General features: G+C 39.1%; 1 protein-coding gene across 1 annotated transcript in view; it reads right to left on the reverse strand.

Annotated features, from left to right (window-relative positions):
• Nucleotides 1–1,376: 1,376 nt before the first annotated feature.
• Nucleotides 1,377–26,559, reverse strand: part of ANOS1 (anosmin 1) — a 168,753-nt gene continuing 143,570 nt past the window's right edge. Inside the window, exons 5-9 of the mRNA XM_032757967.2 lie at nt 23,740–23,924; nt 21,249–21,378; nt 5,903–6,108; nt 3,579–3,723; nt 1,377–1,579 (exon numbers count right to left, since the gene is read on the reverse strand). Coding sequence (XP_032613858.1) covers nt 1,377–1,579; nt 3,579–3,723; nt 5,903–6,108; nt 21,249–21,378; nt 23,740–23,924 — 869 coding nt within the window. The remainder of the gene's footprint in view (nt 1,580–3,578; nt 3,724–5,902; nt 6,109–21,248; nt 21,379–23,739; nt 23,925–26,559) is intronic.

Here is a 26,559-nt window from a genome sequence, read left to right on the forward strand (position 1 = left end):
GGAAGGAATGGGTCTAGAAACTACATGGTGAAGTCCACCACATACAGAAGGAAGGATGCCTCCACTTTAGAATACAGAAGACAGGAGAAGATAAACATGGACATGAGAATAGATATGCTTATATTTATGGGGAACTGCATGGCTTACTGAGAGGAAGGGATTTAGACTAGACTGTGTACTCCATGTAATAGATATGTTTATATTTATGGGGAACTGCATGGCTTACTGAAAGGAAGGGATTTAGGGACTGTGCACTCCATGTGCAATGTGGCTTAAAGGAGAGAAAAAGGTTTATAATCATACTTGAGAGGGTAGCAGAAGGACCTAATTAAAGAATATCTCCCTGAGTTACAGGGTTGTGTGGGGATGCCCCAGGAAGGGTGAAGAAGCTGTGGATATGCTACAGAGATCCGGGGTTCCATAAAAGTTTTGTCTGTGGGCTGGACCATGACAAGGCTCTAGATAATGTAACCTCAACAAGGACAAGTTGAAGTTGGACTTTTTTTCTCCTTGCTTTTGGTTCTGGAAATTAATAGATATTAAATTATGGGAATTTGCAATCCCATACCAGTTTCTAATGGGGAAAGAATGTTGTTTATTGGAAGAACCAGGAGACTAAAAGACATGCTTATTTTATACAACAGATGAAATCTACACCACCAGTAGAGAAAGACAGCTCTTGCATGAAGCTGAAGTTTAAAGGATTTTGGCCTAAGGGGGTTGGTAAGGAATATAGAAGAATATAGTGAAGGATGAAGTTTTGGGGACAAAATTGAAGATAACTAGGTAGCTGTCTTGAGAGTGGAATTCCAAAAAGAGAGAGATCTGTAACTACATTGATATTTTCTAAAGAAAACTTTGACTGCTCTTTATAAAGAATAGATATTTAAGAAAGAGCAGAAACATAATACTAATTAGGAGACTATTTCAATTTATAGGAAAGAAAAGACAATAGCGTGAACAAGGGAAAGAACTGGACAGATTCCATATGGAATTTAAAATCAGAGACAAAAGGACTTTCTGAAGAATTGAATTTCTGGAGAGAAAAAAACAGAGAAAAATGAAGAATGACTTCTGTGTGTTTGGCTTGAGCAAAAGGGTGAATGTTGGTGCCGTTTATTGAGATAGGCGAGCCCAGGAGAGGAACAGGTATGGGCGAAAATCCAGAGCTCGTGTTTGAACATTTTATTTGAAATATCTGCAGGCCATCCAAGTGGAGGTGCTAAGTGGGTGGCTGAATGTAGGACTCCGGAGTTCAAAGAGTGGTCAGGGTGGGAGGGCAGGGAGTCATTAGCACACAGACGGTGGTTAAATCCTTGCAACTCAATGAGACCTCCAGGGGAGGGACCAGTGGCCCATCCACCTTCATTCTTTCCTCACGCTGAGTTCTCTGCCCATGCAATGCGCTTCTCTAACTCTCTACACTCATCCACACTGCTGCGTTTGTGTGGAATGATGTCCACTCCTTGTGGGCCTGCAGACGGCTCACTCTTCAGGACTTCATGAGGGATGATGTGACTCTCATTTCCCACCTCCATGTTGCTCATTTCTGCTTCCACTGTTTCCTGTAGTTCTGTCTCTATGCAACACACAGATCTTTGTTATTATTTTACATATTTATCTCCCAAATTCAAAATTAGGCACTTTTAAGGCAGAAACCAAAATTCATCATCGTGCTAGGAATACCGTATGTGTGTGTATATATGTGTGTGTGTTTGAGTATGTATGTGTGTATAGTTATGTGCGTGTTTGTGTGTATTTGTAGACACATGTATATGTGTGCATATGTGTACATATATACCTATGTGCACTCTATTTATAGAAAATTATGGAACATATTGCTATATAGTGTGTATATATAGTATATATAGTGTATTACAGCATATAGTGTGTATATAAGTATAATATAGTATTCCTGGCATTAGACAGTGACGTCGTAATTCATAGGCATACAATTTCAATGTGGTGAGTAGATGGATGAATGGATTAAAAATGAATGAGGTTACTAAACACATTTCCATGAGAACTTTTAGGTAAAATTTATATTGTACTGAGACTCACATAAAAATTGACCATTTCAAGTCCATTTAATCTCCAAAGAGACTATTTCTCAAACAGATATAAATCTGTTTCTGGACCATTTTTTGAAGCATTATTTCAAACAAACCTGCCCATTTGGATCCTATGTTTTCCCACGGGTGGAAGGTAATTATGAGCAACCCCTGTGTCTCACTCTGCAGGGCCAGCATTGCCTTTCCTAAATTCAGACAAATGTTTAACACATTCTTCTTCTCCTTCTGAATGAGGCCCACTGCCCTGATCAAAGGCAGCTGTGATGACGGGGTCCTGCTAGCCTAAAAAATCAACATTGAAGGAGCCCCTGAGACAAAGGTCTCCTTCCTCCTACTCTCATTTAATTTGTCCCAGTTTCCTGAAACCTTGCTAGGAGCACCTACATGGCAGTTCTAACCGGTATCGACGTTTGAACAAAGCCAGAAACATCAAGTAACTTATTCTCTGACTCAGATATGAGTGTCATATAAGACTCTTCTATTGTTTTGCTCAGTTCCTAGCAAACATACTAACATACTAGGTAAGAAAAAAAGAAACAAGGAAAAGCAATATGAGAATGATTTAGTAATTTCACTCAATGGAGTATTAGGTAAACTTTGAAGCAGTAATTATGGCCACTGTGTAGTACTAAGAAAAACAGGCATGCCACACCACTTTTTGTGCCCCCCATCCACTCGTGTACATACACACACATTATTCTCAGTACTATGATATATTTTGGTCTCTGCCTTCAAAGTGCCTAACTTTGATTTGGGAGTTAAATATGTAAAATAATTGCCCAAAAATAAGTGTATTGTATACAGAACTAGAGAAACACTGTAATCCCAGCACTTTGGGAGGCCAAGGCGGGTGGACTACCTGAGGTCAGGAGTTCGAGGCCAGCCTGGCCAACATGGTGAAACCCTGTCTCTACTAAAAATACAGAAATTAGCCAGGCATGGTGGTGCGTGCCTGTAATCCCAGCTACTCAGGAGACTGAGGCAGGAGAACCACTTGAACCCAGGAGGCAAAGGTTGCAGTGAGCTGAGATCACGCCATTGCACTCCAGCCCTGAGTGACAGAGCTAGACTCTGTCTCAAAAAAACAAAACAAAACAAAACAACAACGACAACAAAAAACTACAGAAACAGTGGAAGCAGAAATAACATCAAGTTATAACAGTTTAACTGTACATATTCTCCTGAAAAACAAGTATGCAGTAGGCATATGTGCACATCATGTAAACATAAAAATATTCAATCTGTTAAAATGAGACACAATAAGTTTTCTTAAATTTCCATTACAACACCAAAATTGCACCTACAATAGATAAAAACCATAAGAATTCAAAAGTCAAACTGTTTTGTACGTCGTAGTTTAAATACTATAGTAACATGCATGTGGGTAAGAAGATTTGCCATATAATTATTCCAAATCAAAAACTCACTCTCCCTCCATTGTGACTTGCTGTGATATGGCGCCTATCATGTCACAATCATCTTGAAAAACATGACACAGTCACTTACTGTTGCTGGCTGCATGTGTGGATGTGAAGTGAAGGGACACCTTTGCACTCTTCAGCCGTGTCTGTCCCCAGTATGTTATGGCTTGCAATTCCACAACATAGTCACAGTCTGGCTGGAGTTTCTCCAGGATCACAGAATTTTGAAACTAGAAATTAAGAGAATATACCCAAAATGCATTATAAACCTTCCACGTCTCTCATCTTCATTGCAAAATCTCATGTGTCATTATGAAGCATACCAACTTCTGATTTCTTTTACCAACTTTTCTATATCTTTGGGATCTGAAAATTCAGTTTTACTACTGATCAAAATAAACTTCAGGCCAGGTGCAGTGGCTCCTGACTGCAATCCCAGCACTTTGGGAGCCTGAGGTGGGAGGATCGCTTGAGCCCAGGAGTTTGAGACTACCTGGGCAACGTAGCAAGACTGTCTCTACCAAAAAATTAATTGGGCATGGTGGTGTGCACCTGTAGTTCCAGCTACTCAGGAGGCTGAGGTGAGAAGGTTGAGCCCAGGAGGTTGTGCCTGCAGTGAGCTGTGATCACACCACTGCACTCCAGCCTGGGCAACAGAGTGAGACCCTGTCTCAAAAAATATAATAAAATAAAAAATAAAAATAAACGTCATAGAAAGGCCAAATGTATTTTGAAAATACTGTTTCTAAGCCAATTATTAGTCTCAGATCATGGAAATAAATCATTCTGAGCCCTCTCCACTCTGAGACACCACCTCTCGAAGGAAACGGAGCTGTTTATAATAAAGTAACACAGATTTATGTTGCCACATACCTGAAAAATTATGAATTGGCACTAATTGTAATTCTTTGATATCTGTTCTAAATCTTCTAGGAGCAAATTTCTACCAAAAGCTATACGAAAGAAAAATTAACTTGACAAAATACTTCAAGGTGCTTCATTATTTTCTGTCATAATGTGTTAGGCAGGGGGCTGGAGGGCGGGACCTGTCAGCATTTCATCACATCCCTTTTTGCTCTAGATTCCTAAGTGATTCCCCAATTTCAGCTCTTCCAGAGACTTCAGCTCTTATCATGAGATAAGTGTGCACTACCATTACCATTTGTAGCAAAATCCTTCCATATAAAAAATGGAACTGTCATAAAATTCCATAAAAATAAAGTGGGGCTGGGCGCGGTGGCTCACGCCTGTAATCCCAGCACTTTGGGAGGCCAAGGTGTGCGGATCACGAGGTCAGGAGATCGAGACCATCCTGGCTAACACGGTGAAACCCCATCTCTACTAAAAATACAAAAGATTAGCCAGGCGTGGTGGCGGGCGCCTGTAGTCCCAGCTACTTGGGAGGCTGAGGCAGGAGAATGGTGTGAACCTGGGAGGCGGAGCTTGCAGTGAGCTGAGATTGTGCCACCGCACTCCAGCCTGGGCGACGGAGCGAGACTCCATCTCAAAATAAATAAATAAAATAAATAAATAAATAAATAAATAAATAAATAAATAAATAAAGTTAAAATAGTATAGTGGCTAAATATCAATGATACAGACTTTTTGAGGCATGTTTTATAATTCTGAAGAGCACAGATATTGAAATCTTTAGCCTTGCTATCTTTTCATTTCTAAACATTTATTTATCTATGGAATTCAACTTTATAAGTGACAGGAAAAGCTATTTATGTAAATTTTATGACAACAAGATAAAGGAATGTATACTAAAAGGAATACAAATAACTATTTTTATGCAGTAAGCATTTCAAATAATACAAGATGCTTGCTATCATAAGAATCTCATTGCAGAAAATGGTTCAAGGAAGATTTTATTTCTTGGCATCTGATGAATAAATCACTCCAGATCCTTTTAATCAATGAGAAGAACATATTGTGAGACGTGCCCTTCCTAAGCTGTTACTGCTCAGTGATTAGATTACAGACGGAAACATCTCGCAACAGAAAAGCCATGAACATTCAGTCTTCCATTTACAAGGATCTCTCTCTCTCAAAAAAAAAAAAAAATACTTAAAAGTAAAGCACATTTTGCATAATATCATTTTCTATGGCCAGACAGGTAAGATGGGGATCATTTAAACTGTTCCTTTGATTTCCAGAGTTGTCACTGACATTTAGATAGGAGTAGGTCAATGGTCTAAATGCAAATGCTTCTGCCTAAAATATAAAAGGCAAAACAGCTGGCATGCCCCTGCATTCTGTGAACTTCCTTGGTAGAAATGAATGGGAGGGAAGCTTTCCTGCATCCGTGGCATCTCTCAGTTTAGCAGAGGCCTCTTTTCAGGCCAGTTGCCTTGAGTTGAAATACCCTCTGTGGGAAGAACAATCCTTCCTCCAGTTCCCACTCACCCCATCCGTAGTCTTTCTCCGCTTCTTCTTTGTTGGGACAAGAGACTTACTGCTGACCGTCCAGCTCCAAAAGACCTTGTAGTGATGCACAGGGATGTCCGGCTCCTCGGGGAGATCCCAAACTATAGTGACGGTCACACTCCCATCACTGTTGATGGTGGAGTTGGCCAGCCGGAGGTTAGCGGGCGCTGGTGGGGCAGATGGATCTGAAATCCCAGTACAAAGACACATCATATGACTCCACAAAACTAACATCTTTGGGCATGTAATGACTACACGGTCAACACGTGAAGCATTGCTTTTTATAGATAGGAAAGCTGAAAATGGGGGTGGAGGGGCATGGTGGCTCATGTCTGTAATCCCAGCACTTTGCAAGGCTGAGGCTGGCAGATCTCTTGAGCTCAGGAGTTTGAGGTCAGCCTGGGCAACATAGTGAAATCCTGTCTCTACAAAACATAAAAAATTAGCTGGGCAGGGTGGTGCATGCCTGTGGTCCCAGTTACTCAGTAAGCTGAGGCGGAAGGATCGCTTGAACCCGGGAGGTCAAGGCTGCAGTGAGCCGTGATTAGCACCACTGCATACCAGCCTGCGCAAGAGAATGAGACACTGTCTCCCCCCGCGCCAAAGAAAAAAAAAAAAGTAAAAGAAAAGCAAAGCTGAAAACAAGCAGTTAAGTAAGATCTCCTTGTTAAGCCTCAAATTAAAAGATAGTGTATTCAACAGCAAGATAAATGTGTTTGGTCCAAATTTGTAATACAGAAGGATCGTTGTGGGCATTTCCACACCACGACAACCCAGCCAAATTTTTACTGTGCTGAAATTGATACATTTTGGTAAAATATGGTACAATTCAATGTGGGTGAATTGACATTAAATAGGTAAGCAACAAAGAATCACCTTTTAACACTCTGAAAAGAAAAAGAAATTCGGCTCCTAAAAGCAATTGTTTTCATCTTCGTGCCCTGTAGCTAGCGATTCTTGCATCAGTTAAGAGCAATAAAGGGAAATCAGAAAAGAAAAAAAAAATTAAAACCTGCACCATTTTTTATCCACATTGCACACTAGATGACTTACGGATAGCATTCATTTTTGTGATTGTACCATTTCTGGTTTGTCTTATTAACGAAAACCTTCTCAGCTGTCAAGAGAAAGATGAGGTGCTGGAATTACCACCTCACAAATCTCCACTGAAAATACATACATGAAGAAGATTAAATATAGCAAAGCTGGAGGGTCTTTACTTCATTTTCTGTTACAAATTGAGCAAATGGAGATGCTGGTCACCACCAGTGGAGGGTTTCATTTCAAGATGCCATCACGGGAAGATGCTGTCAATAATTCTAATTATAGCACCATCTGTGTTGGAAGCTCAAAAAAGTCATACCTAACTTGATATAAATGAAGAAGACTGGAGAAAAAAAAACCATGTTTTTACTTTCAGTCATTTGTGGTTTTGGAATGATGGAAACATAAGTTATTTTTTGAAATTTCTTTTTTTTTTTTTTTTTTTGAGACGGAGTCTTGCTCTGTCACCCAGGTTGGAGTGCAGTGGCATGATCTCGGCTCACTGCAAGCTCCACCTCCTGGGTTCACGCCATTCTCCTGCCTCAGCCTCTCCGAGTAGCTGGGACTACAGGCGCCTGCCACCATGCCCGGCTAATTTTTTGTATTTTTAGTAGAGATGGGGTTTCACCGTGGTCTCAATCTCCTGACCTCGTGATCCGCCCACCTCGGCCTCCCAAAGTGCTGGGATTACAAGCGTGAGCCACCGTGCCCAGCCTTTTTGAAATTTCTTGCTTTCCTGATATATCATATCTGGACATTTAGTTAGGTTAGTTCCTTTATTTTCTAAAATAAGAAAGCTTCATAGTATTTTTTAGGTAAGAAGCTAATCGAAAGCATATTATGTGATACTGCTAGTCATTTTTTTTTTTTTAATTAACTTTTATTTTCAGTTCCAGGGTACATGTGCAGGCTTGTTACAGAGGTAAATATGTGCCATGGTGGTTTGCTGCACAAATCAACCCATCACCTAGGTATTAAGCCCAGCAACCATTTAGCTTTTCTTCCTGATGTTCTACCTCCCCACCTCCCCCAAGCAGGCCCTGGTGTGTGTTGCTCCCCTCCATGCGTCCATGTGTTCTCATCCTTCAGCTCCCACTTAGAACTGAGAGCATGCAGTCTTTCGTTTTCTGTTCCTGCATTAGTTTGCTGAGGATAATGGCTTCCAGCTCCATCCATGTCCCTGCAAAGGACATGATCTTGTTCCTTTTCATGGCTGCATAGTATTCCATGGTGGATATGTTCCACATTTTCTTTATCCAGTCTACTGTGGATGGGCATTTGGGTTGGTTCCATGTCTTTGCTATTGTGAATAGCACTACAATGTACACAAGTGTGCATGCATCTTTATAATAGAATGATTTCTATTCCTTTGGGTATATACCCAGTAATGAGATTGCTGGATCAAATGGTATTTCTGAGTCAAGCCATTCTCAATCAACATCAGGAATCTCTGGAATGTCCAAGACTTATACTGGGATATGCTGATTCCCTGAGTGCAGGTGGGACCCAGGATTATGTATGTCTTACATGAAACACACAGGTAATATGAGGTAGATGACCTGCAGGTCAAAAGTACTGCATCAGGTGGCTCCTATGAGGTCTGAACATCACATATGTAAGGAGGAAATGCTTTTTTCCTGTCGTTATTGGAATGGGAAGCACCCCAATATGGAGGTTTGATAGAGCCATCTGAGGACTCCCCCAGTCATCAATATTCACAACACTGCTGATCACTTCCTTCTCTTAGAAATGCAGGCTTCATTTGGTGTTCAGGACACTACTCTACTGGATTTTTTTTTTTTTTTTGAGACAGAGTCTCGCCCTGTCACCCAGGCTGGAGTGCAATGGTGTGATCTTGGCTCACTGCAACCTCTGCCCGCCTGCCTGGCTTAAAAGATTCTCTCACCTCAGCCTCCCAAGTAGCTGGCATTACAGGCACCTGCCATCATGCCTGGCTAATTTTTGTATTTTTGTAGACATGGGGTTTCACCATGTTTGCCAGAGTGGTCTTGAACTCCTGACCTCAGGTGATCCACTTGCCTTGGCCTCCCAAAGTGCTGGGATTACAGGTGTGAGCCACCACGCCCAGTCTCTACTGGATTTTCATTCAGTTTCAACAGAAGCTGTTTTTCAGCCCCATGCTCCATGATCCTTAACATCCCATAATCTCTAGACGGTTCTGCATCTGAATTCAGGGGCCTCTCTCTTCTCTCTTCTCATCTACACTCACTCTCTAGGGATCTCATCAGGTGTCACAGTTTTAAAAAAATCTTTGTGCTGATAACTTTCAAATTGATGTCTTTAACATAGACTATGCTCCTGAATGCAGATCCAATCATTCAAATATCAATACTCAAAAAACACCTTCCAGTAGCTCCACCTGGAGGTCTCAGAGGCATTTCAAAACTAATGTGTCCCAAAGCAAAATCGTGATCCCTACGCACAGCCCACCACCAACGCATATCCCACCACGCACAGCCCACCACTGACACCCCCATCTCAGTACATGGGAATTGCTCTTTCCAGTTGCTCTGGCCCCAACCCTTGAAGTCATACATTTATTTTCCACTCATATCTCTTGAGCAAATTGTGTTAGTACTACCTTCAAAGTGTAACAGGAATTTAACTGCCTTTCACCACTTCCAATGCCCTGGGCCAAGTGCCAAGGGCTCTCCACTGCCTCCCTAGAGGTTTTTCTGAATACAGCAGTCTGATTATACCGCCAGACCATGTCACTCCTGTGCGCAGAATCTCCTTACTTAGGGTAAAAACCTAGGAGTCTCCTGAATGCCTTGCAACCCGTGCCGCCTCAGTTACCTCCCAGAGCACCTTTCGTTTTTTTTTGTTTTGTTTTTTTTTTTTTTTTTTTTTTTGAGACGGAGTCTCGCTCTGTCGCCCAGGCTGGAGTGCAGTGGCACAATCTCGGCTCACTGCAAGCTCCGCCTCCCGGGTTCACGCCATTCTCCTGCCTCAGCCTCTCTGAGTAGCTGGGACTACAGGCGCCCGCCACCACGCCCGGCTAATTTTTTGTATTTTTTAGTAGAGACGGGGTTTCACCGTGGTCTCGATCTCCTGACCTCGTGATCCGCCCGCCTCGGCCTCCCAAAGTGCTGGGATTACAAGCGTGAGCCACCGCGCCCGGCCCTCGTTTTATCACCTCTGCCCCCTCAGCCCAGCCACACTGGTTCCCATGCTATTTCTTGGAGAGGAAAACCGTGATGCTACTGAGGCTTTTCCTCTCCCTTTGCCTAAACGCTTTCCCTGATGTCTCCATGGCTGGCTCCTTTCCTGCTGCAGGTCTACTAAATGTGACCCTATTTAAAATAGCTACATATGCTTTGCTCCATTTACCAAAAAAAAAAAAAAAAAAAAAAAAAAGTCACCATGATGATGCCTTGCTTTATTATTCTCCAAGCCCTTATTACTAACTGTTATGGTAAATATTGAGTGTCAACTTGATTGGATTGAAGGATGCAAAGTGTTGATCTTGGGTATGTCTGTGAGGGGGCTGCCATGGAGATTAACATTTGAGTCACTGGACTGGAAAAGGCAGACCCTCCGTCAGTCTGGGTGGGCACCATTCTAATCAGCTGCCAGTGCAGCCAGAATAAAAGCAGGGAGAAGAACATGGAAACTTTAGACTGGTTTAGTCTTCTGGCCTACATCTTCCTCCCGTGCTGGATGCTTCCTGCCCTCGAACATCAGACTCCAAGTTCTTCAGCTTTGGGACTCGGACCTTTGAACACAGACTGAAGGCTGCACTGTCGGCTTCCCTACTTTTGAGGTTTGGGGACTTGGACTGGCTTCCTTGCTCCTTAGCTTGCAGATGGCCTATTATGGGAACTCATCTTGTGATTGTGTGAGTCAATACTCCTTAGTAAAGTCCCCTTTATATATACATCTATCCTATTAGTTCTGTCTCTCTAGAGAACCGTGACTAATACACAAACTGACTTATTAGGTACCTTGTTTGCTGTCTGCTTCTACTCACGATAGTGAAAGCTCCCTGAGAGGAGGAATGTTTGCCTATTTTTTCACATCTGTATCTCCAGAGTCCAGAAGAGCACCCAGCACACAGTATGTGCTCAGTAAGCAATTGCCGAATGAATAAATGAAGGACAGGCTTCTAAACGTTAGCTTTGATTTGTAATGTGATATTTCAGTTTCAGGTTCAAACCCTGTCAATCAGAATTGCTAAATCACAAGATCCTAAAGTGAATTGCAAAATCAAAGGAGTGTTCTTCCCAGTTTGAAATAAAATAATTAAAGCAACACCTCTTCCTCTGGTGTAGGAATCAATCCTTAACCCACAAAAGGGAGTTACCAACCTTTCTGGGAGGGAACCTAGTTTACAACTGAATCATCACTTCAAGGCAAGAGAAGAATTAAAATGTGTGAAGATAATAACAGCCAGTCGTGTTCTCGGCAATGCACCTGAATGTCTATATGCTGAAAATAAGTAGTCACATGAATTTTGCAGATATTCTAGGCTCATAAGGAAAAGCTCAAAATAATCTCCTCTTCTAAAGAAACTAACATTTAAGAAGGTCACTGAATTTGATCATCTTCTTTAATTTATGTTATTCATTATATCATTTCCTGCCCTGGAAAATTTTTCTTAGATGTTATCATAATAATCTAGAATAACATCATCTATTTTATGAAACATTATGAAACATGAAACAACACAATTTATGAAAACAACATTTGAGAAAATAATGCTTTAAAAGATATGAATTAATAATATTTTCTTTACATTTTCTCAAAAGGAAGGCCCATTTTGAGTTTACAATACCCAAATGGCACACTTCCATTACCAAGATGAGGTACTCTCATCTCTTTCTCCCCCAAAATAATCACCATAAAATTGTAAAACCAGGTCAGGCATGGTGACTCACGCCTGTAATCTCAGTGCTTTGGGAAGCTGAGGCAGGAGGATTGTTTGATGCCAGGAGCTCAAGACCAGCCTAGGTAATAGAGAAAGACCCTGTCTCTACAGAAAAAAATATAAAATTAGCTGGGGCATGATGTTGTGTGCCTGTTGTCCTAGCTACTCAGGAGGCTGAGGCAGGAGAATTGCTTTAGTCTGGGAGTTCAAGGCTACAGTGAAGTATGATTGCACCACTGCATTCCAGCCTGGATGACAGAGTGAGATTCTGTCTCTTAAAAAATCAAGAACAAAAAGAAAACAAAACCAAAAGAGAATGGCAGGGATCACCTGTTTATTGCCGTGATTCTCCTCTGTAAACCAGCCATTCATTTATCCATTTATTCACTATGGGGTTCAGGTGAGACAGGGTCAATCCAGTTTCTCTAATCTGAAGCATTTTACTCAGTCCTAACAAGTTTCTATATTGAAGCCATTCTCTGCCTTGAGAATTGGTTCCCCACGTTATGAAACAAGGTGTATTCACTCGGCTGAATTATACAGAATGTTTTCTTTCATTATGCATGATGTTTTAATTGTTTTAGAATTTTGAAACGTAGTTGGAGATTTCCATGTGAAATACACACACACACACACACACACACACACACACACACACACACACACACACACATATATAGATACACATATGCATAAATAGACAGTGGCTGATGAGGGCCAGAGAGTCAGAGACGGAAACTCTATACTCTACGTTATTATAAAGCCCTGAGGAATTTTACAACTTATTTCACATTTTTTTAACTGGTGAGGATTTTAGGGGTCAGAGAGGTAAAGATATATGTCCAAGGTCATTCACATCATTGATGGCAGAACAAGGGGTGTGAGAACAAAAAGGAGAGGAGAAAAATGCGGTTGAAGGTCTAACAATACACACCTCTACATGCCACACTCTACATATATATTCCACCATCATAATGAGGGACAATATCCCTGCAGAATGTAAAAATTCAAAGCCTTTTAACGGGAAAAATGTCTGTTACAATAGTCTAGTGCAGGCATTGATAGGCCTATTCTGGAAAGGGCCAGAGAGTAAAGATTTTAGGCTTTGTGGACCATATGGTCTCCGTTACAATCACTCAACTCTGCCCTCATAGCTCAAAAGCAGCCACAGACAATATGTAAACAAAGGAGTGTGGCTATGTTCCAATAAAACTTTATTTGCAAAACTAGGTTGCAGGCCAAATTTGGACCCTGGGCCACAGACTGCTCTCCCCTGGTTGGGAGAATTTCAAAAAGTGTGATACCATTAGGTTTAGGAAACTCGACGTGAGCACTGTTTATCCCTAATTTTACAAACACACAGCTGTATTTTGTCTATTAAATGTTAACATTATTGTCCTCGTTTTAGACATGGGGAAATTGAGGATCACAGTCTGATTCACTACTTCAAGAGCAGAGTTTGATTTACTACCTCTTCAAGTGAGAGCATGGGAGTCACACCACAGGACCAGCGCTCTCCTAACCCTTCCTCTGAGTCTCAAATCCGGGCATTTTCCCCCAGCTCACTTCTCTTTCTGTTTGATGCCAACTCCCTCCTTATGAGCTTCACAATTATCTGCAGAAACACACTGCAGAGAGCAAGCACATTTTCAGAGATAACTGAAATAGGAAGGCTGTATGAGCTCCTTCTACGCTATACAATTAGTGTGATTACCAACGTAAAATATGCTAAATATTTAGCATGTATACCCAATTTCAGCCTTGGGGAAAAATAGTTCCTTTTATTGATGATCACATGTGGTGCTTTCAGGAGAGAAAGATGGAACATTTGGATTTCAGAAAGATAAATTTCAGGTTTCGTCACTTAACCTCTTGTGTTTCATGCCACAAACAGGCAAAGTAACAAGCACGAAGGTTTGACACAATGGGAAAGACTTTGAGCCTATGTTGGGTAAAGTGACAATAAAATCACTTATCACCCTTGGAGAAATGCAGGCCTATTATTGCACTGACATGAATCTCATGGGAAAAGACCACTTCTGCTTGTCCCAGCAGAAATGCCATCACTTTTTCTGAGGCAGGCTCCTCTAGGTTTAAGACAACACTATTTGTTAAGTACAGACACCCATGAGGCTATAAAGAGAGCAACGATTGTAGATCATCATAAAGAAACATGCACATGTGCACATGGAGAACAATACCTATTTCAAGAAAATGAATGTTGATTTTACTTATTTCATTTCTACCAATAATGTCTATAGATTAAACTTCACACTGAAATGCATCGTAAGAATACCTCATAAGGTATACTTATGGTATATACTTGATGTAACTTTGGTCAAGTGCAGTTATATTTTAAAAACAATAATATAACTGTGTCACAAAGTTTTCAACTAAATAGAAGTTTGATTCTAATAATATTTAAACCTTTTTTTTCTCTTTCCGGACTTGGCAGTTGGGGTAGTGTTCCTTCTCCCTTAAAAAACAAAAATCTTAGCAAAGCTGCTGACGCTACAGTGCAGGCAAATTTCCAACTATTAAATAGTTTCAAGACATATGTACAGCCAAGCCTTTTGCCCATTGGAAATGGCACATCTCGAGCAGCTGTGGAACAGAGTAAAAACTCATGGGTCCCCACGGGGCAACAGGGAACTTTATTACCATCAGTGATGTCTGCTCTAGTTTTACTGACACTCTGTAATGCATGCATGGAATAACATCCAGTGTGATACTTATATGCTGTGAAAACAATGCTGTCTGCTTCCTTTTCCTTTGTAATGTATCCTATGCACATGGGGAAATAAGGAGAAAAAGATGGATGAAGAACTTGGAATTTAGAGGGAAATGAATATAATAACTAAAAGATAATATGCTAGGTTAAGGATAATTTAAGTTGGATTTTTATGTTTCTTCATAAGATCCCTTAAAAGTGTGTTATTTTGTGATATCAAACTGATATTGACTAATTTCAAATGAACAAACATATGCTTGCCCGCTTTTGGCAACATATCAGAAAAATGAATTTGGATTTTGCCTTATACAATCCACAAAATCAGAACTCTTCCTTCTTTTACTACCTATACTGACACATAGATGTAGTCACAGTAGCCAGAAACAAACACGTTATTTCCCAAATTCAGCAAACTGGTAAATACTATTTTGTAATAGGTAGTAGCTACTTAGTAATATATATTTCCAATCCTAAGCATGCAATATTTTGTATTTTTGTATTTTGTAATTTTGTATTTACTTTATTTGCAAAAATACAAATGTTTATTTGTAAAATAACTATTTTTACTCATTTGATAAATATCAGCAATATCAAGGAAAGGTTAAATACCAATTTACTGAAAAAGATAAGCAACCGCAACATGGAACCCAAAGGTGTTTTTATATTTGTAACCCTGACTCCAAATTGGTCATTCCCAAAATCTGGGCTCTCTGTTGGTTAGACATTAGTGGTCTTCTCATTCCAAGAAGTGAACAATAATGTAAAGCTTGTCAGATTTTGGGAAATGAGAGAGGTGAAAATAAAAGAAACTAGAAAGGGATGCCTGTGTCTGATTATTAACTTTGTGCCATAGAGGAAGAAGATTAGGAATATTTAGTAATGTGGGAATTCCTTTCATGATTTCACCACATTTTATTCACGAAACTATTAATATATTTATTTTAAACCATAATTCAAAATGTATTAGATCCACTCTGTAATAGGAATCACGCTGATGTTGAGTTAAACAAGAGGTAAACAACAGATGTTTTCAGGGTCCCACCCTGACTTTCTTGTGCTATGCTGTTTCAGGGCACATCAGCTCAACTTCTGAATGCCCTCCCACGCCTCCTCACCTAAGGCGGTGTCTGGGCTCAGAGCAAGCTCTGCCAGCATGCAGACCAGATACGCTAGGAACAGCTGCAGACAAAGACTGACTTGAACACCCTTAACCCCTCTCCAGCGAGGAGTTCTGAGGTGTGTGAGCTTCACGCTAGCTCCCTGAGTGCCCGTGGAGAGGAAGCTTAGGTTGCCTATGGTAAATAATTCACCCTTTATTGTATTCCTTCTACACCCTGTCCTACTTCCCTTCTTACCTACCACATTCCTGGATCACTTCCTAAGTAAACTGCTCACACTCAAAGCCTTCACTTGGATCAGGTTCTGAAGGTGTCTGATCTTTGATGGGCAATCTCTATTTGTTGAAATCTGTGTTTCAAAGCAGCAAATATCAACTTATTTATGTAGGAATATGCAGACATATCAACATCTTGTGCTCAGAGGTTTCATGTTGTTTGTTCCAAATGGAATGGGATAGAAACTTTAGGAATGACCTGTGAAGGTAACTTACTATGTGCAAAGATGCAGTTCCACATTCTAAATAGAGACAAAAAGTAGAAATGAGCACTAGGCATTAATCTATTAAACTATTATTCATCTTTAATTTCAAAGCCAATTTCCCATCTCAAGTACCAGGAAGAAATACAGTATAAACAATTTAAGTAGGCAAATATAAAAATTATCCAAAACTCTTGAAACATTAATGATTTTGCCCATCCTATATTTATGCATTTTTTTCTGGGAGAGGTAAGAGTTAGCAATAAAAATATCCAGAAATGGTATTCACCAGGAAAAGGAAAAGCATGAAACTAATTTACTAATCTATGAATAACTTAGAATTTTCTATAAAAATAGATATGTTGAGTTAGGTCTAAGTTATGGGAAAATAAATGAGTTAAGAAGAAATTAAATAGTAGTCCATCCATTTTGCCAAACACGGACTAATTTTGTGTTTTAAAATAACTATAAAGAAGATAAGGACGAGAAGTTTGGCTTTTCCATGAAAATCAGCTTTATAGTCCATGAATCCCATGCAGTGAGCCTAAACTAACTGGAACTCATTTTATCTATTTTTGCTGTTTAATTTTACTTTTATTTGCTGAGATATTCATGGTAGAGGAAAAAAATAAAAATAAAAACCCTTCCTGCTTTCCTTGACCCAGCCTTAAGTTAACAACACTGTCTCTCTACCCAAACCACATACAATAGATAATTGCTTACTCCTTGCACAGACTACCTTGGAAGTAGTGACTGTTTTTTAAAAGTAATTTTAAACCACTGGAAGACTGGCACAGTTTCAGTTCTGGAGCAAACAGGGATAAATGGGCATTTATGGAATGAAAATGAACCATTTTTTTGAAACACCACGGTCATTGCAGTTATTATTAAAATGTTGTTCTATCTCTCACTTTGACAAATACACCTGATACGGTTTGGCTGTGTCCCCACCAAAATCTCAACTTGAATTGTATCTCCCAGAATTCCCACATGTTGTGGGAGGGACCCAGGGGGAGGTAATTGAATCATGGGGGCAGGTCTTTCTCGTGCTATTCTAGTGATAGTGAATAAGTCTCATGAGATCTGATGGGTTTATCAGGGGTTTCTGCTTTTGCTTCTTCCTCATTTTCTCTTGCTGCCACCATGTAAGAAGAGTCTTTTGCCTCCCACCATGATTCTGAGGCCTCCGCAGCCATGTGGAACTCTAAGTCCAATTAAGCCTTTTTTGTTCCCAGTTTTGGGTATGTCTTTATCAGCAGCATGAAAACAGACTAATACAACACCCAAAATTTACATTTCCGTATGTCTCAATTTGAGGTGCATCCCAAATGTTAGTTCTTGCAGTCTTACAAACCAAAAATGTAAGCACTGAATTCATAGTAGATTCCATTATGTTTTCCGTAAAGATGCATCACAGAATTACGGGAGTTTAACAAATCAGTAAAACGGTGGAAGACACTTCCTCCAGGATATGTCTAAAGGAGACTTAACCAGTATACTAACAAGATGCTGCCACATCTTTCCCTACCTTCCTCAAGCTCATCAAATGTAGAAAAGAGCCTCACTGGGAAAAAAATGTCTTTAACGACTTTTTTGAAATATATAATTTCCATACCATAAAATTCTCTCATCTTAAGTGCTCACTGACATTCTTATATTTACTGTGTTGTGTAACTATCACCATCACTGGGTTCTAGAATGAGTCCACCAACCCAAAAAGATTGATCCTTCATCCCTTACTGAGAAAATGTAAAGGTAGAAACAACAACACAACATTTTCTGTCTTTACCTTCTCGTTTTATTACTCATGTCTCATTTCCTCATATATTGAACAGGGATTTGTTGAGCAGCTACTATGTGTCAGGTACTGTTCTAGGCAGTGGGAATAATAGGTAAAAAAGAAAACATATCTGGTCTTATGAAACACAGAAACAAGACACACACATTCATCCTAATTGGATGCAAGGAGAAACAGTGGACAAGATTAACAAGCAAAATACTAAGGCAAGGTAGACAGTCATAACAGAAAATAAGAACAAAAATACAACACGGGCAACGTGGATTTGTTTGCTTGTTTGTTTATACATATAAGTAGCATGGCTAAAGATGGTTTTGCTGTATAAAGAAGGTGAGCCAGCCAGCCTTTCAACAATCTGAAGGAAGAGCATATCCCCGGTCCAGGACCAGGTAAATGTCAATATCCTGAAGCAAGGGAAAGATTATAGTATTCAGAGAACACAGAGGAGCCTAGCGTGTTGAGCAGGAAAACAGGGAGGGTAGCGATGAAGTCTAAGAGGAAGGAGAAAGGGGGGTCAACTGGGTCTTAAAATCCATTGTAAAGAACATGGCTTCTACTCTGAATCAGATGGGGGAAGCTGCTGGGACACGTTGAGCAAAAAACTGTCGGGAAGTGGCTCAGATTTTAGTAGGATCACTCAAGTGGCTGTGTTGAGAGAGGACTAAAAAGGAGGGGATCCAGAAGTGGAAATCCGGAAGCAGGGATGAGAGGTCAGGGTCTGAAACCCAGGATCCGGAAGTGGGGATCCGAAAGCAGGAATGAGGGGCCAGGATCAGGAAACAGGAATCCAGACGCCTTAAGGCAGAAGCCAGGAGGCAGAAGTAGGGATGAGATTAGGAAGCTAATACAATTTCCAGTTAAAGACAGAACTGAGCTGATTAGGGGAAACATAGGGAAAGGTGAATTAAGGCAGATCTGAGGATTTGTGGTGGCTTGCAGAAAATGTTTAGAGTCGAGAATGACTGCAGGCCTCTTTTGCCACAAACTGCTGCAAGAGCAGCATTGCCGATTACTCAAATGGAGGTTATTGAGAGAAAGAGTGCTTAAGGGGAAAGTCCTTAATTTCCTTGGGGATGCTCGTATTTCCAGAAAGACAGTAATCATTTATCGATCACTGTGACTGCTATGCTTTTGGCCTTTTTTTTTTTTTTTCCAAATAGGCTTTTCTAAGGAATAGATTAAGTACCAAGCTGCAGGATACTCCCACTCTATAGGACTGCAGTTCAGATACATGGGTAATAAAAGAGGCAAAAGATACAGAATTAACTTTATTTCTACCTTTAAATTTTCCTGGTAAGCCATGAAGGATCTTATTGGGGTGATACACTCATTCTAAAACTAGATGATGGTGATGGTTGCACAAGTCAGTAAATACTAAAAATCACTCAACTGTACACTTAAAATAAGTGATTTTTATGGTATAGAAATTATATTTCAAAAAAGTTCTTTAAAACATTTTTCCCAGTGAGGCTCTTTTCAACATTTGGTAAGAATGAGAAAAGTGTGGAAAGATCCACCTTGTTAGTGATTAAGTCTGCTTTAAAGATATCATAGAGGGAATGTCCACCACCTTTTGGCTGATATGTTAAACTCCCGTCATTCTAGGACTCGTCTTCACTGAAAATATAATGGAATCTTCCATGAATTCTGTACAGACATTTTTGGTTTGTAAAATTACAAGAACTAAAGTTGGGGATGCTCCTCACAATGAGACATATGGAATGTGAATTTTGGGTATATTTGTAACAGTGACAGAACAACATTCTAACGAAAACTGCAATAGTTGCATTTTCATTCAATAAAAGTCCACTTAAATTTGGGAGATGCAGCTCCCATTCTAGATTATAAATTGCTCCGATATACTAGGAAGTGTCAGGACAGCTTGGCCTTCCTACTTTCAGTTAGCACCCTCATGACCCTGGGGCTGTCAAAGGATCTCTGCCCAGATCCTGAGGATCTTGTGATAGTAAGGCTCTGTAACAAATCATGAAAGCAAAACCACCTTGCTCACCTCCACTAGGCAGGAGGTGCCACTGCAACTCTTACAGGAAATTAATTCAGCATCTGTCTCTAGAGGCTGAGAACCACTTCTGTCTGAGGTCTGATTTTGCAGTCTTATTCATAGCACCAGCCCAAATCCTGCAGGCAACTGAACAGATGGTAATACGTTTTGACCAGAACATCTCTGGATCACATTTGAACCATGAAACTCAAGGTGAAGCATTCTGAGGCTTTTTATTGATAACTACCTCCTAACCCACAATTAATTATTTATTTCACTTGCCTCTCTAAATTTTCAAATCACTTGGAGACATAGTCTTAAGACAAGGTCTGATGTCTTTATTTACAATTTCACTTTAAAGTTTACTTAGTTCATGAATTTGCCTCCCTGGGGAGAAAAAAAAAAAGTGTGTGTTTTTTGTTTTTTTTTTTAAGAGGCTTTTAAATGTAAAGGGTTACAGTATTCGTTAATGTCACAATAAATAAATTTACTTAAAATAAAATAAAATAAATTTAAGTTAGCTTCTGTGTAAGAAGATGACTTGTGATTAGTAAGAGAACAATGTAACTAATCTGTATTTATGAAACCAGATCCTTATAATTAGTCAAGCAGATGTCTAATTAATTTGGAAGGTACACAGCCATATGGACGCAACTAGAAAAACAAACCTGAAGATATTATTAATAGCTGGTCAAATTATGTCCTTCAACCATCACAGATTAACCACAAATGTAGCACACTGTTCATCTGATTCCACAGAGGTTTTAAAATATCAAGGCAGTCAGAACTGAACAAAATTATAGCAATGATTAAATGACTGGGGAGGGGTTTAAATTCTAGATGTTATGAAGCAAACGTAGGAGTCAAATTCGCTTTCAATTTAACAATCATTTCAAGAAAGGCTGTTTTGTCTAGAATAGCAAAAATTCAGTCTTTCTCATTGAATATCAATTGAATGGTGCTTGATACAGAATATCTTAAAGCAAAAACTCAACAGATGTTGATAATGAAAACCCCCCACCACTTCAAAGTTTAAAAAAAATCCCTTATGTTATCTTCTATGATATACTGCAGGTAAAATTCCAACTTTGTCCTTAGCCATAAATGTTCATGGTACCTTCAAACACATCTGGTCCCATTCTCTAAAACAGCAAAGCCACCTGTTGACTAACTATAAATATGAACATAGAGACAGTGAATCTGCATTCCATGTGTGCCTGGGAGCAAGGATAGTATTCTGTGTCTGGGAAGAAAAGGAAGACTGACCTTTGGAAGAACGGAAGTGTTTGCTGGGGGCAGTGAAGCCTCGAGTTCCATGCACATTCACAGCAGCCACTCGAAACTGGTACCATCGGCTGGGTCTTATGTCAGTCAGTTGAACTCGCTCATCTGTGGTCTGAGGGGACATGTCACAGAGCACAGGGAACATGTCAATTTTTATTCCGACATGTTGGTTGGATCTGTTTAGAAAAATACACTAACCCATCAGCCAATGCAACTCAGTCTGTCTTCCTCCTGATAAGAGGGGCTTATCACGCCCAGTTATGAAGAGAGCTGTCAGGGAACAAAGAACCACTGATAATTCACCCCAAAGAATTAAACATCTCTTGAAGTCAAAACCTTATGACAAGAGCTTGGGCTATTTTTAAATCTGGTGACTAATTACAGCATTTGAGATATTCAATCAACAGAGAATATTCATGTATAGTAATTGTTACATTACAGCAAGATGAAATCATCTTCACATTATAGAAAGAAAATGTCTTTTTAACTCACATGCCAAATATAACTGTAAAATAGGTATAACAACCCACATGCAACCCACTAGCAATTTCTGGAAGTAAATTATAACCCAAGCCACTGTTTAAAAACCTCTTAAGTCACATAACATCTATGAAGAACCAGTCCTGATCTAAAAGGGTGAGATGTGTTAGCATATATTTGTTCAATAAAATGCCCAAAAGGAAAAAAATAGACACTGGGGAAGATCAGAAGGTTTTTCTGTCTCTAGTGCTACAATTTTAAGATATCAAATAACTTTAACAGTCTTCATACTATATGTTTCCATTGGTAGATCTGAAAACCTTTGCCTTGAATTCCAACAAATAACCATCTACAGTCTATGCCCTCATCTACACCAGGTGCCGAACTCAACTTGGATCTGTGGATGAAACTAAGGAAACAGGATTGGATTTGAACACTCCCAAACTTCAGGTTATAATAACCTCAGCTTAAAATAACTTAATGTGAAAATGACTGTCATGTTTACATCAATATCTAAAAGAAGCTGAACATTTTTGAGATCAAAGGAAGAATATGAACCCTTACATGTGGCTTTCTACCTGATTTGGCAGACTTTGAGAAAACACTTTCAACTTCATCATTTAGAGTTTCAGCTGTGAATTTAAAACGCTTAAAGTCAGCATGGTATCCACAGAGTTCAGCAGAGAAGGAAGTATTACATGTAGCATTTAACAGTAAAAAATAATACCAGCAACAATAATAAAAGAGCTTTTCACTTTCCAAAAATCTTTTGGAGATAAAAGAGATGATCTTATTGCCAGTTACTTTCATAAATCTTTAAGTGATTTGGAAAAATTACAAATGAATCTATACCATGATTTATGAAAGCATGCCGTGTAAATCAAATGGAATTTCAGGCTATATTCTGATTAGCTTTATGTTTTACTGAAGCAAATTTTTTAAATATAAAATATAGGTATAGAATAGAATTACTAAATTTATTTGACCAGGTTTTTTTTTTTTTTTCTAATTTAATGTTGTATTTTTACATCAAACTTCTTATTTATTTTGGGGTTTTACATTGTTTTATTTTAGTGCTTAACCCCTCTGAGATACTGCTATTTGGAAGATATTCATCTTCCAAACATCTAAATATTGACATTTATTTTACATTTACTGAAAAAAAAAATAGGAATCTAGTCCTTGGAAAAAATGATCTAATCAACATACGGTGAGATTTTTTTTCCTATAGACATAGATGTGGAGAAGGCATTTTAGTTGTCTAAAGGCATGAAACAGTTTCACATTCAGAATCTGTTACTTTTTATATCTATGTAGGGTTTTCTTTTGTGTGTGGGGGGGGGTAGCAGCTGGTACTGGATTTAACAGCTCTTAAAAAGAAAGAAAATATTTTGCTTTTCTCATCAACAAGACAGAAGAGGAGGAAGCACTCTGTGGGAGTGTTGCCATGCAGGTGGTATATCAGTTTTTAAGTTGACTAAGACAAAGAAGAAAGCACTTAGTGAAGATTTATGGGCTGCTGGCTCTGTCCTACTAAGTAATTTTGTGATACAAATCTTATCCCATGCTCCTAAAGTCTGTGGGTGGAATAAAGGTGTAAATGCAGGAGAAACAGAAGAGAAGGCATTTAGATGATTAAATGTCAAATTAGTCCTTACAATGTTGCATTTCCCTTACTCTAGTTGGCTTTGAGTTTAGCTGAGGAAAACGTGGTTCTTGGAGAAAATACATGTGAATAATCAGGTTATAAAATTATCTCCCTTCCATGTGTATTTGAACAAATTAAGCCAATGGTCGAGTTTCTGAGCACATTCGTTTGTATCTATGAACCTCATCCTCTCTTTAGAAGACCCCTATGATGTTCATTTCATATCTGAGTAATTTATTTCTGTAGTCAAGCTATTTTGAGGCATAGCAAGTTAATTTTATGTGCGTAGGTATGTAGCAGACACTACCTCCAGGATGAAAATCAAAGTCTATATGAGGTTTTTACCTGGGCCACTGTCTGCCAGTGAGTGGCATCATCTTCGCTAGGATGGATACCATAATTCCATCTTCTTTGTACCACATAGATCACAGGCTCAATAGAAATATTGAATTTCGAGGACCATTTAACCTCCAGCTGTCCAGACTGCAGTTCTGTAAATCGTAACTCTTTTCTGGGCTTCAGGGGGACACCTGAAACAGGACCGTATCAATTAAAACAATCTGCGTGTGACTCAAATTGAAGTAAAAGTTGAGGAAGAACAAATATGGAAGAGATGAATCTGATCTGATGACAACTGAGATTTCCTTTCATAAAAGTGGCCTCTCCATACAGGGTTTCACATCTGAAGTCTTCTGACACTCAGTTCACCTATTTGCTCCTTTTCTTTTAACTTGTTTTTTTTTTGTTTTTTTTTTAATAAGACAGACTAAATTGATTCCTGATTCTGAACAAGTGGCTTCTTCCCTAGTAATCTCTACAGCAATCATTTCATGTGCATTCTTTTGAATAAATCATGTTACAAGGTTGTTTCACTTGAGGTTAACATGGAATTCACACTAGGAGATCATTATAAAGAGTTTCAAATCATTTTCCCATTTTTTATCATGCTCTGTGTCTATTGATATATCCTAAGGTCATTATAACATGGTTTCCAGATTTGATCTTCCTTCTTTCTCAGGGAGTTTTTCATTTAAGGAAAACACTGCAAAGCAAAATCTCTTCATGTGAAATCTCCTAAGAGTGATTTCCAAAGTTCAAGTCTTTTGGATTCCTCAATCAATTGCTCAAGCATTCCCCTATAGTCTTAATGGCTTAACATTGGAAAATAATGAATTTATAATGTTTGGTTTTGGCATGAGTGAGTGCGCCGCTTCAAAAGTTTCTCACAGGTGTTTCATTTTAAAGTAGTTAATCATTCTGATTTCTTTCTCGCCTTCTGTACATGCAAGTTGTCTGGCAACTGATATATTGAAGAACCACAGTTCAAAATAGCAGGCATTTCAGAAAGGGAATTTGTAAAGAAATTTGTAATACTAATAGAATACGCAAAACTAACTGAATGAAATAGAATCTATGGCTCCATGATGGTGAATGCCATCAACACCAAGAACACCAATTACCATTAATAGAATTTTCTGTCCACAATGGTCGTTTGCTGAAAGCATTGAAAACTCATTTCAAAAGCTAGTTAAGAATGCTCTATTTCTTCTTCCATTTTGTAAGTTTAAACACAGAAGAAACTGGAAAATGTGCAAACAACAAATGCAAATAAGGTTTGATGCATGTTGACATGGTTGAATTTCAACTCCTATTTCATTTGGATCTTAATTCATAGTAAGTCTTGTTTAAGAAAATTTTAAAGTCATCAAAGATTTGGATGGATGGAATTGAATAATTTTTTAAAGCATATTTATATATGGTCAAAAGTAATTAATCTGAAAAAAACTATTTTCTGGAGAAAATGTTTACCATACCTATTGCAGTCTCCTTTATTACTGATGGGTCATGGCTGAGTAGTGACCTTTAGTTTACAATAAATTTGTCTCATCTGATCCTCACTGTGAGTTTGTGAAGTGGGTAAAGGGTTAACTATCTACATGTTGAATAGGAGATAATTGAATCTAAGGAATATTAAATTAGTTGCCTGGGACTACAATCTGATCTCAGGTTTCTCTCTGAATTATCTGCTGCTTTCTACATTTCATATTAGAAAAGGCCACATAGAAAGAGAGAGAAAAGAGGTGGTTTTGATAGATATGCAAATCCCTTGGACATTCTAAGATCCTCAGCTTTCCTGGTGGATCTGGAACTTCACCAAGTCAGTCTTTGACTCCTGTTCTGCCATGACATGCATTTATTTCAAGCTTGTATTGTAAACTTTTCATCTCAGTGCATAACCATAGCAATGGGGGTAACTTGACTTGGATGATTAGCATATTGCTGCTAAGCAAATGTTTTTCCAATCTATCTCTAATCCCTGGCTAAACTGCAGATCATCTTTTCCACCTGCCTGCTGAATTTCTCTGTCCCAGATATGTCCCTTCTCCTGGGATATCTATCTTTATGACAACTTTATTCTTTAGGATGTCTAAGGGATCTTAGAACCTTTTTGATATGTTCTTGCAGCTAACAACATTTAGTTGTCTTACTGCATAGTACATTTCCAAGAATTATCAAATCATTCTGTCTCCATGATGGCCACCTGACTTTACTCCCTTCCTTGTTCTGACCTTTCAACCTATTTCCCTGCATCTCAATCTCTTTTTCTACTGTCCCCTTATTGGTACTTTGGGGTTATTTTTCTAAAGTAGAAGCAAGGTTCTCTCCTTCAGCTTCCCAAACTCTTTAATTGCATCTCATTCTCTACAGAATGAAGGGAAACTTCTTGGCATCCCCTTCAAGGCATCCTTCTTCATAATTGGCTACCATTTATTTGTCAATCTATCTCCTGGTACATCTTTAATTTTTTGTCACAGATATTATCTTTAAACCCAGCTTTCCTACAAACACACTGCCAGGTACTTAATAATACCATGGCCTGTTTATGGTCTTTTTTGTTTGCTTGTTTGTTTTCATTCTGAAATGTCTTGCCTTCTGCTTTCTAACTGTAGACCCTTGAATATTTCCAGGCTCGGACCAAATGCCATCCCTCTGTGACACTTCCCCTAAACTTCTCAATTGGAAATAAAAGCTTTATTCTTTTGCCCCCCTTCAATGTTGAGCCTGTAACTGTCAAGACATGCATTTAACTGCCTCTTGCTACAGCAAATTCATTTAATGATGCCTGTCTTCCCATTAAGCCACAGCCCCCAGAGGTCAAAAACC

The sequence above is a fragment of the Hylobates moloch genome, unplaced genomic scaffold (assembly GCF_009828535.3).
Source record: "Hylobates moloch isolate HMO894 unplaced genomic scaffold, HMol_V3 SCAFFOLD_7, whole genome shotgun sequence".
NCBI classification, from domain to species: domain Eukaryota; kingdom Metazoa; phylum Chordata; class Mammalia; order Primates; family Hylobatidae; genus Hylobates; species Hylobates moloch.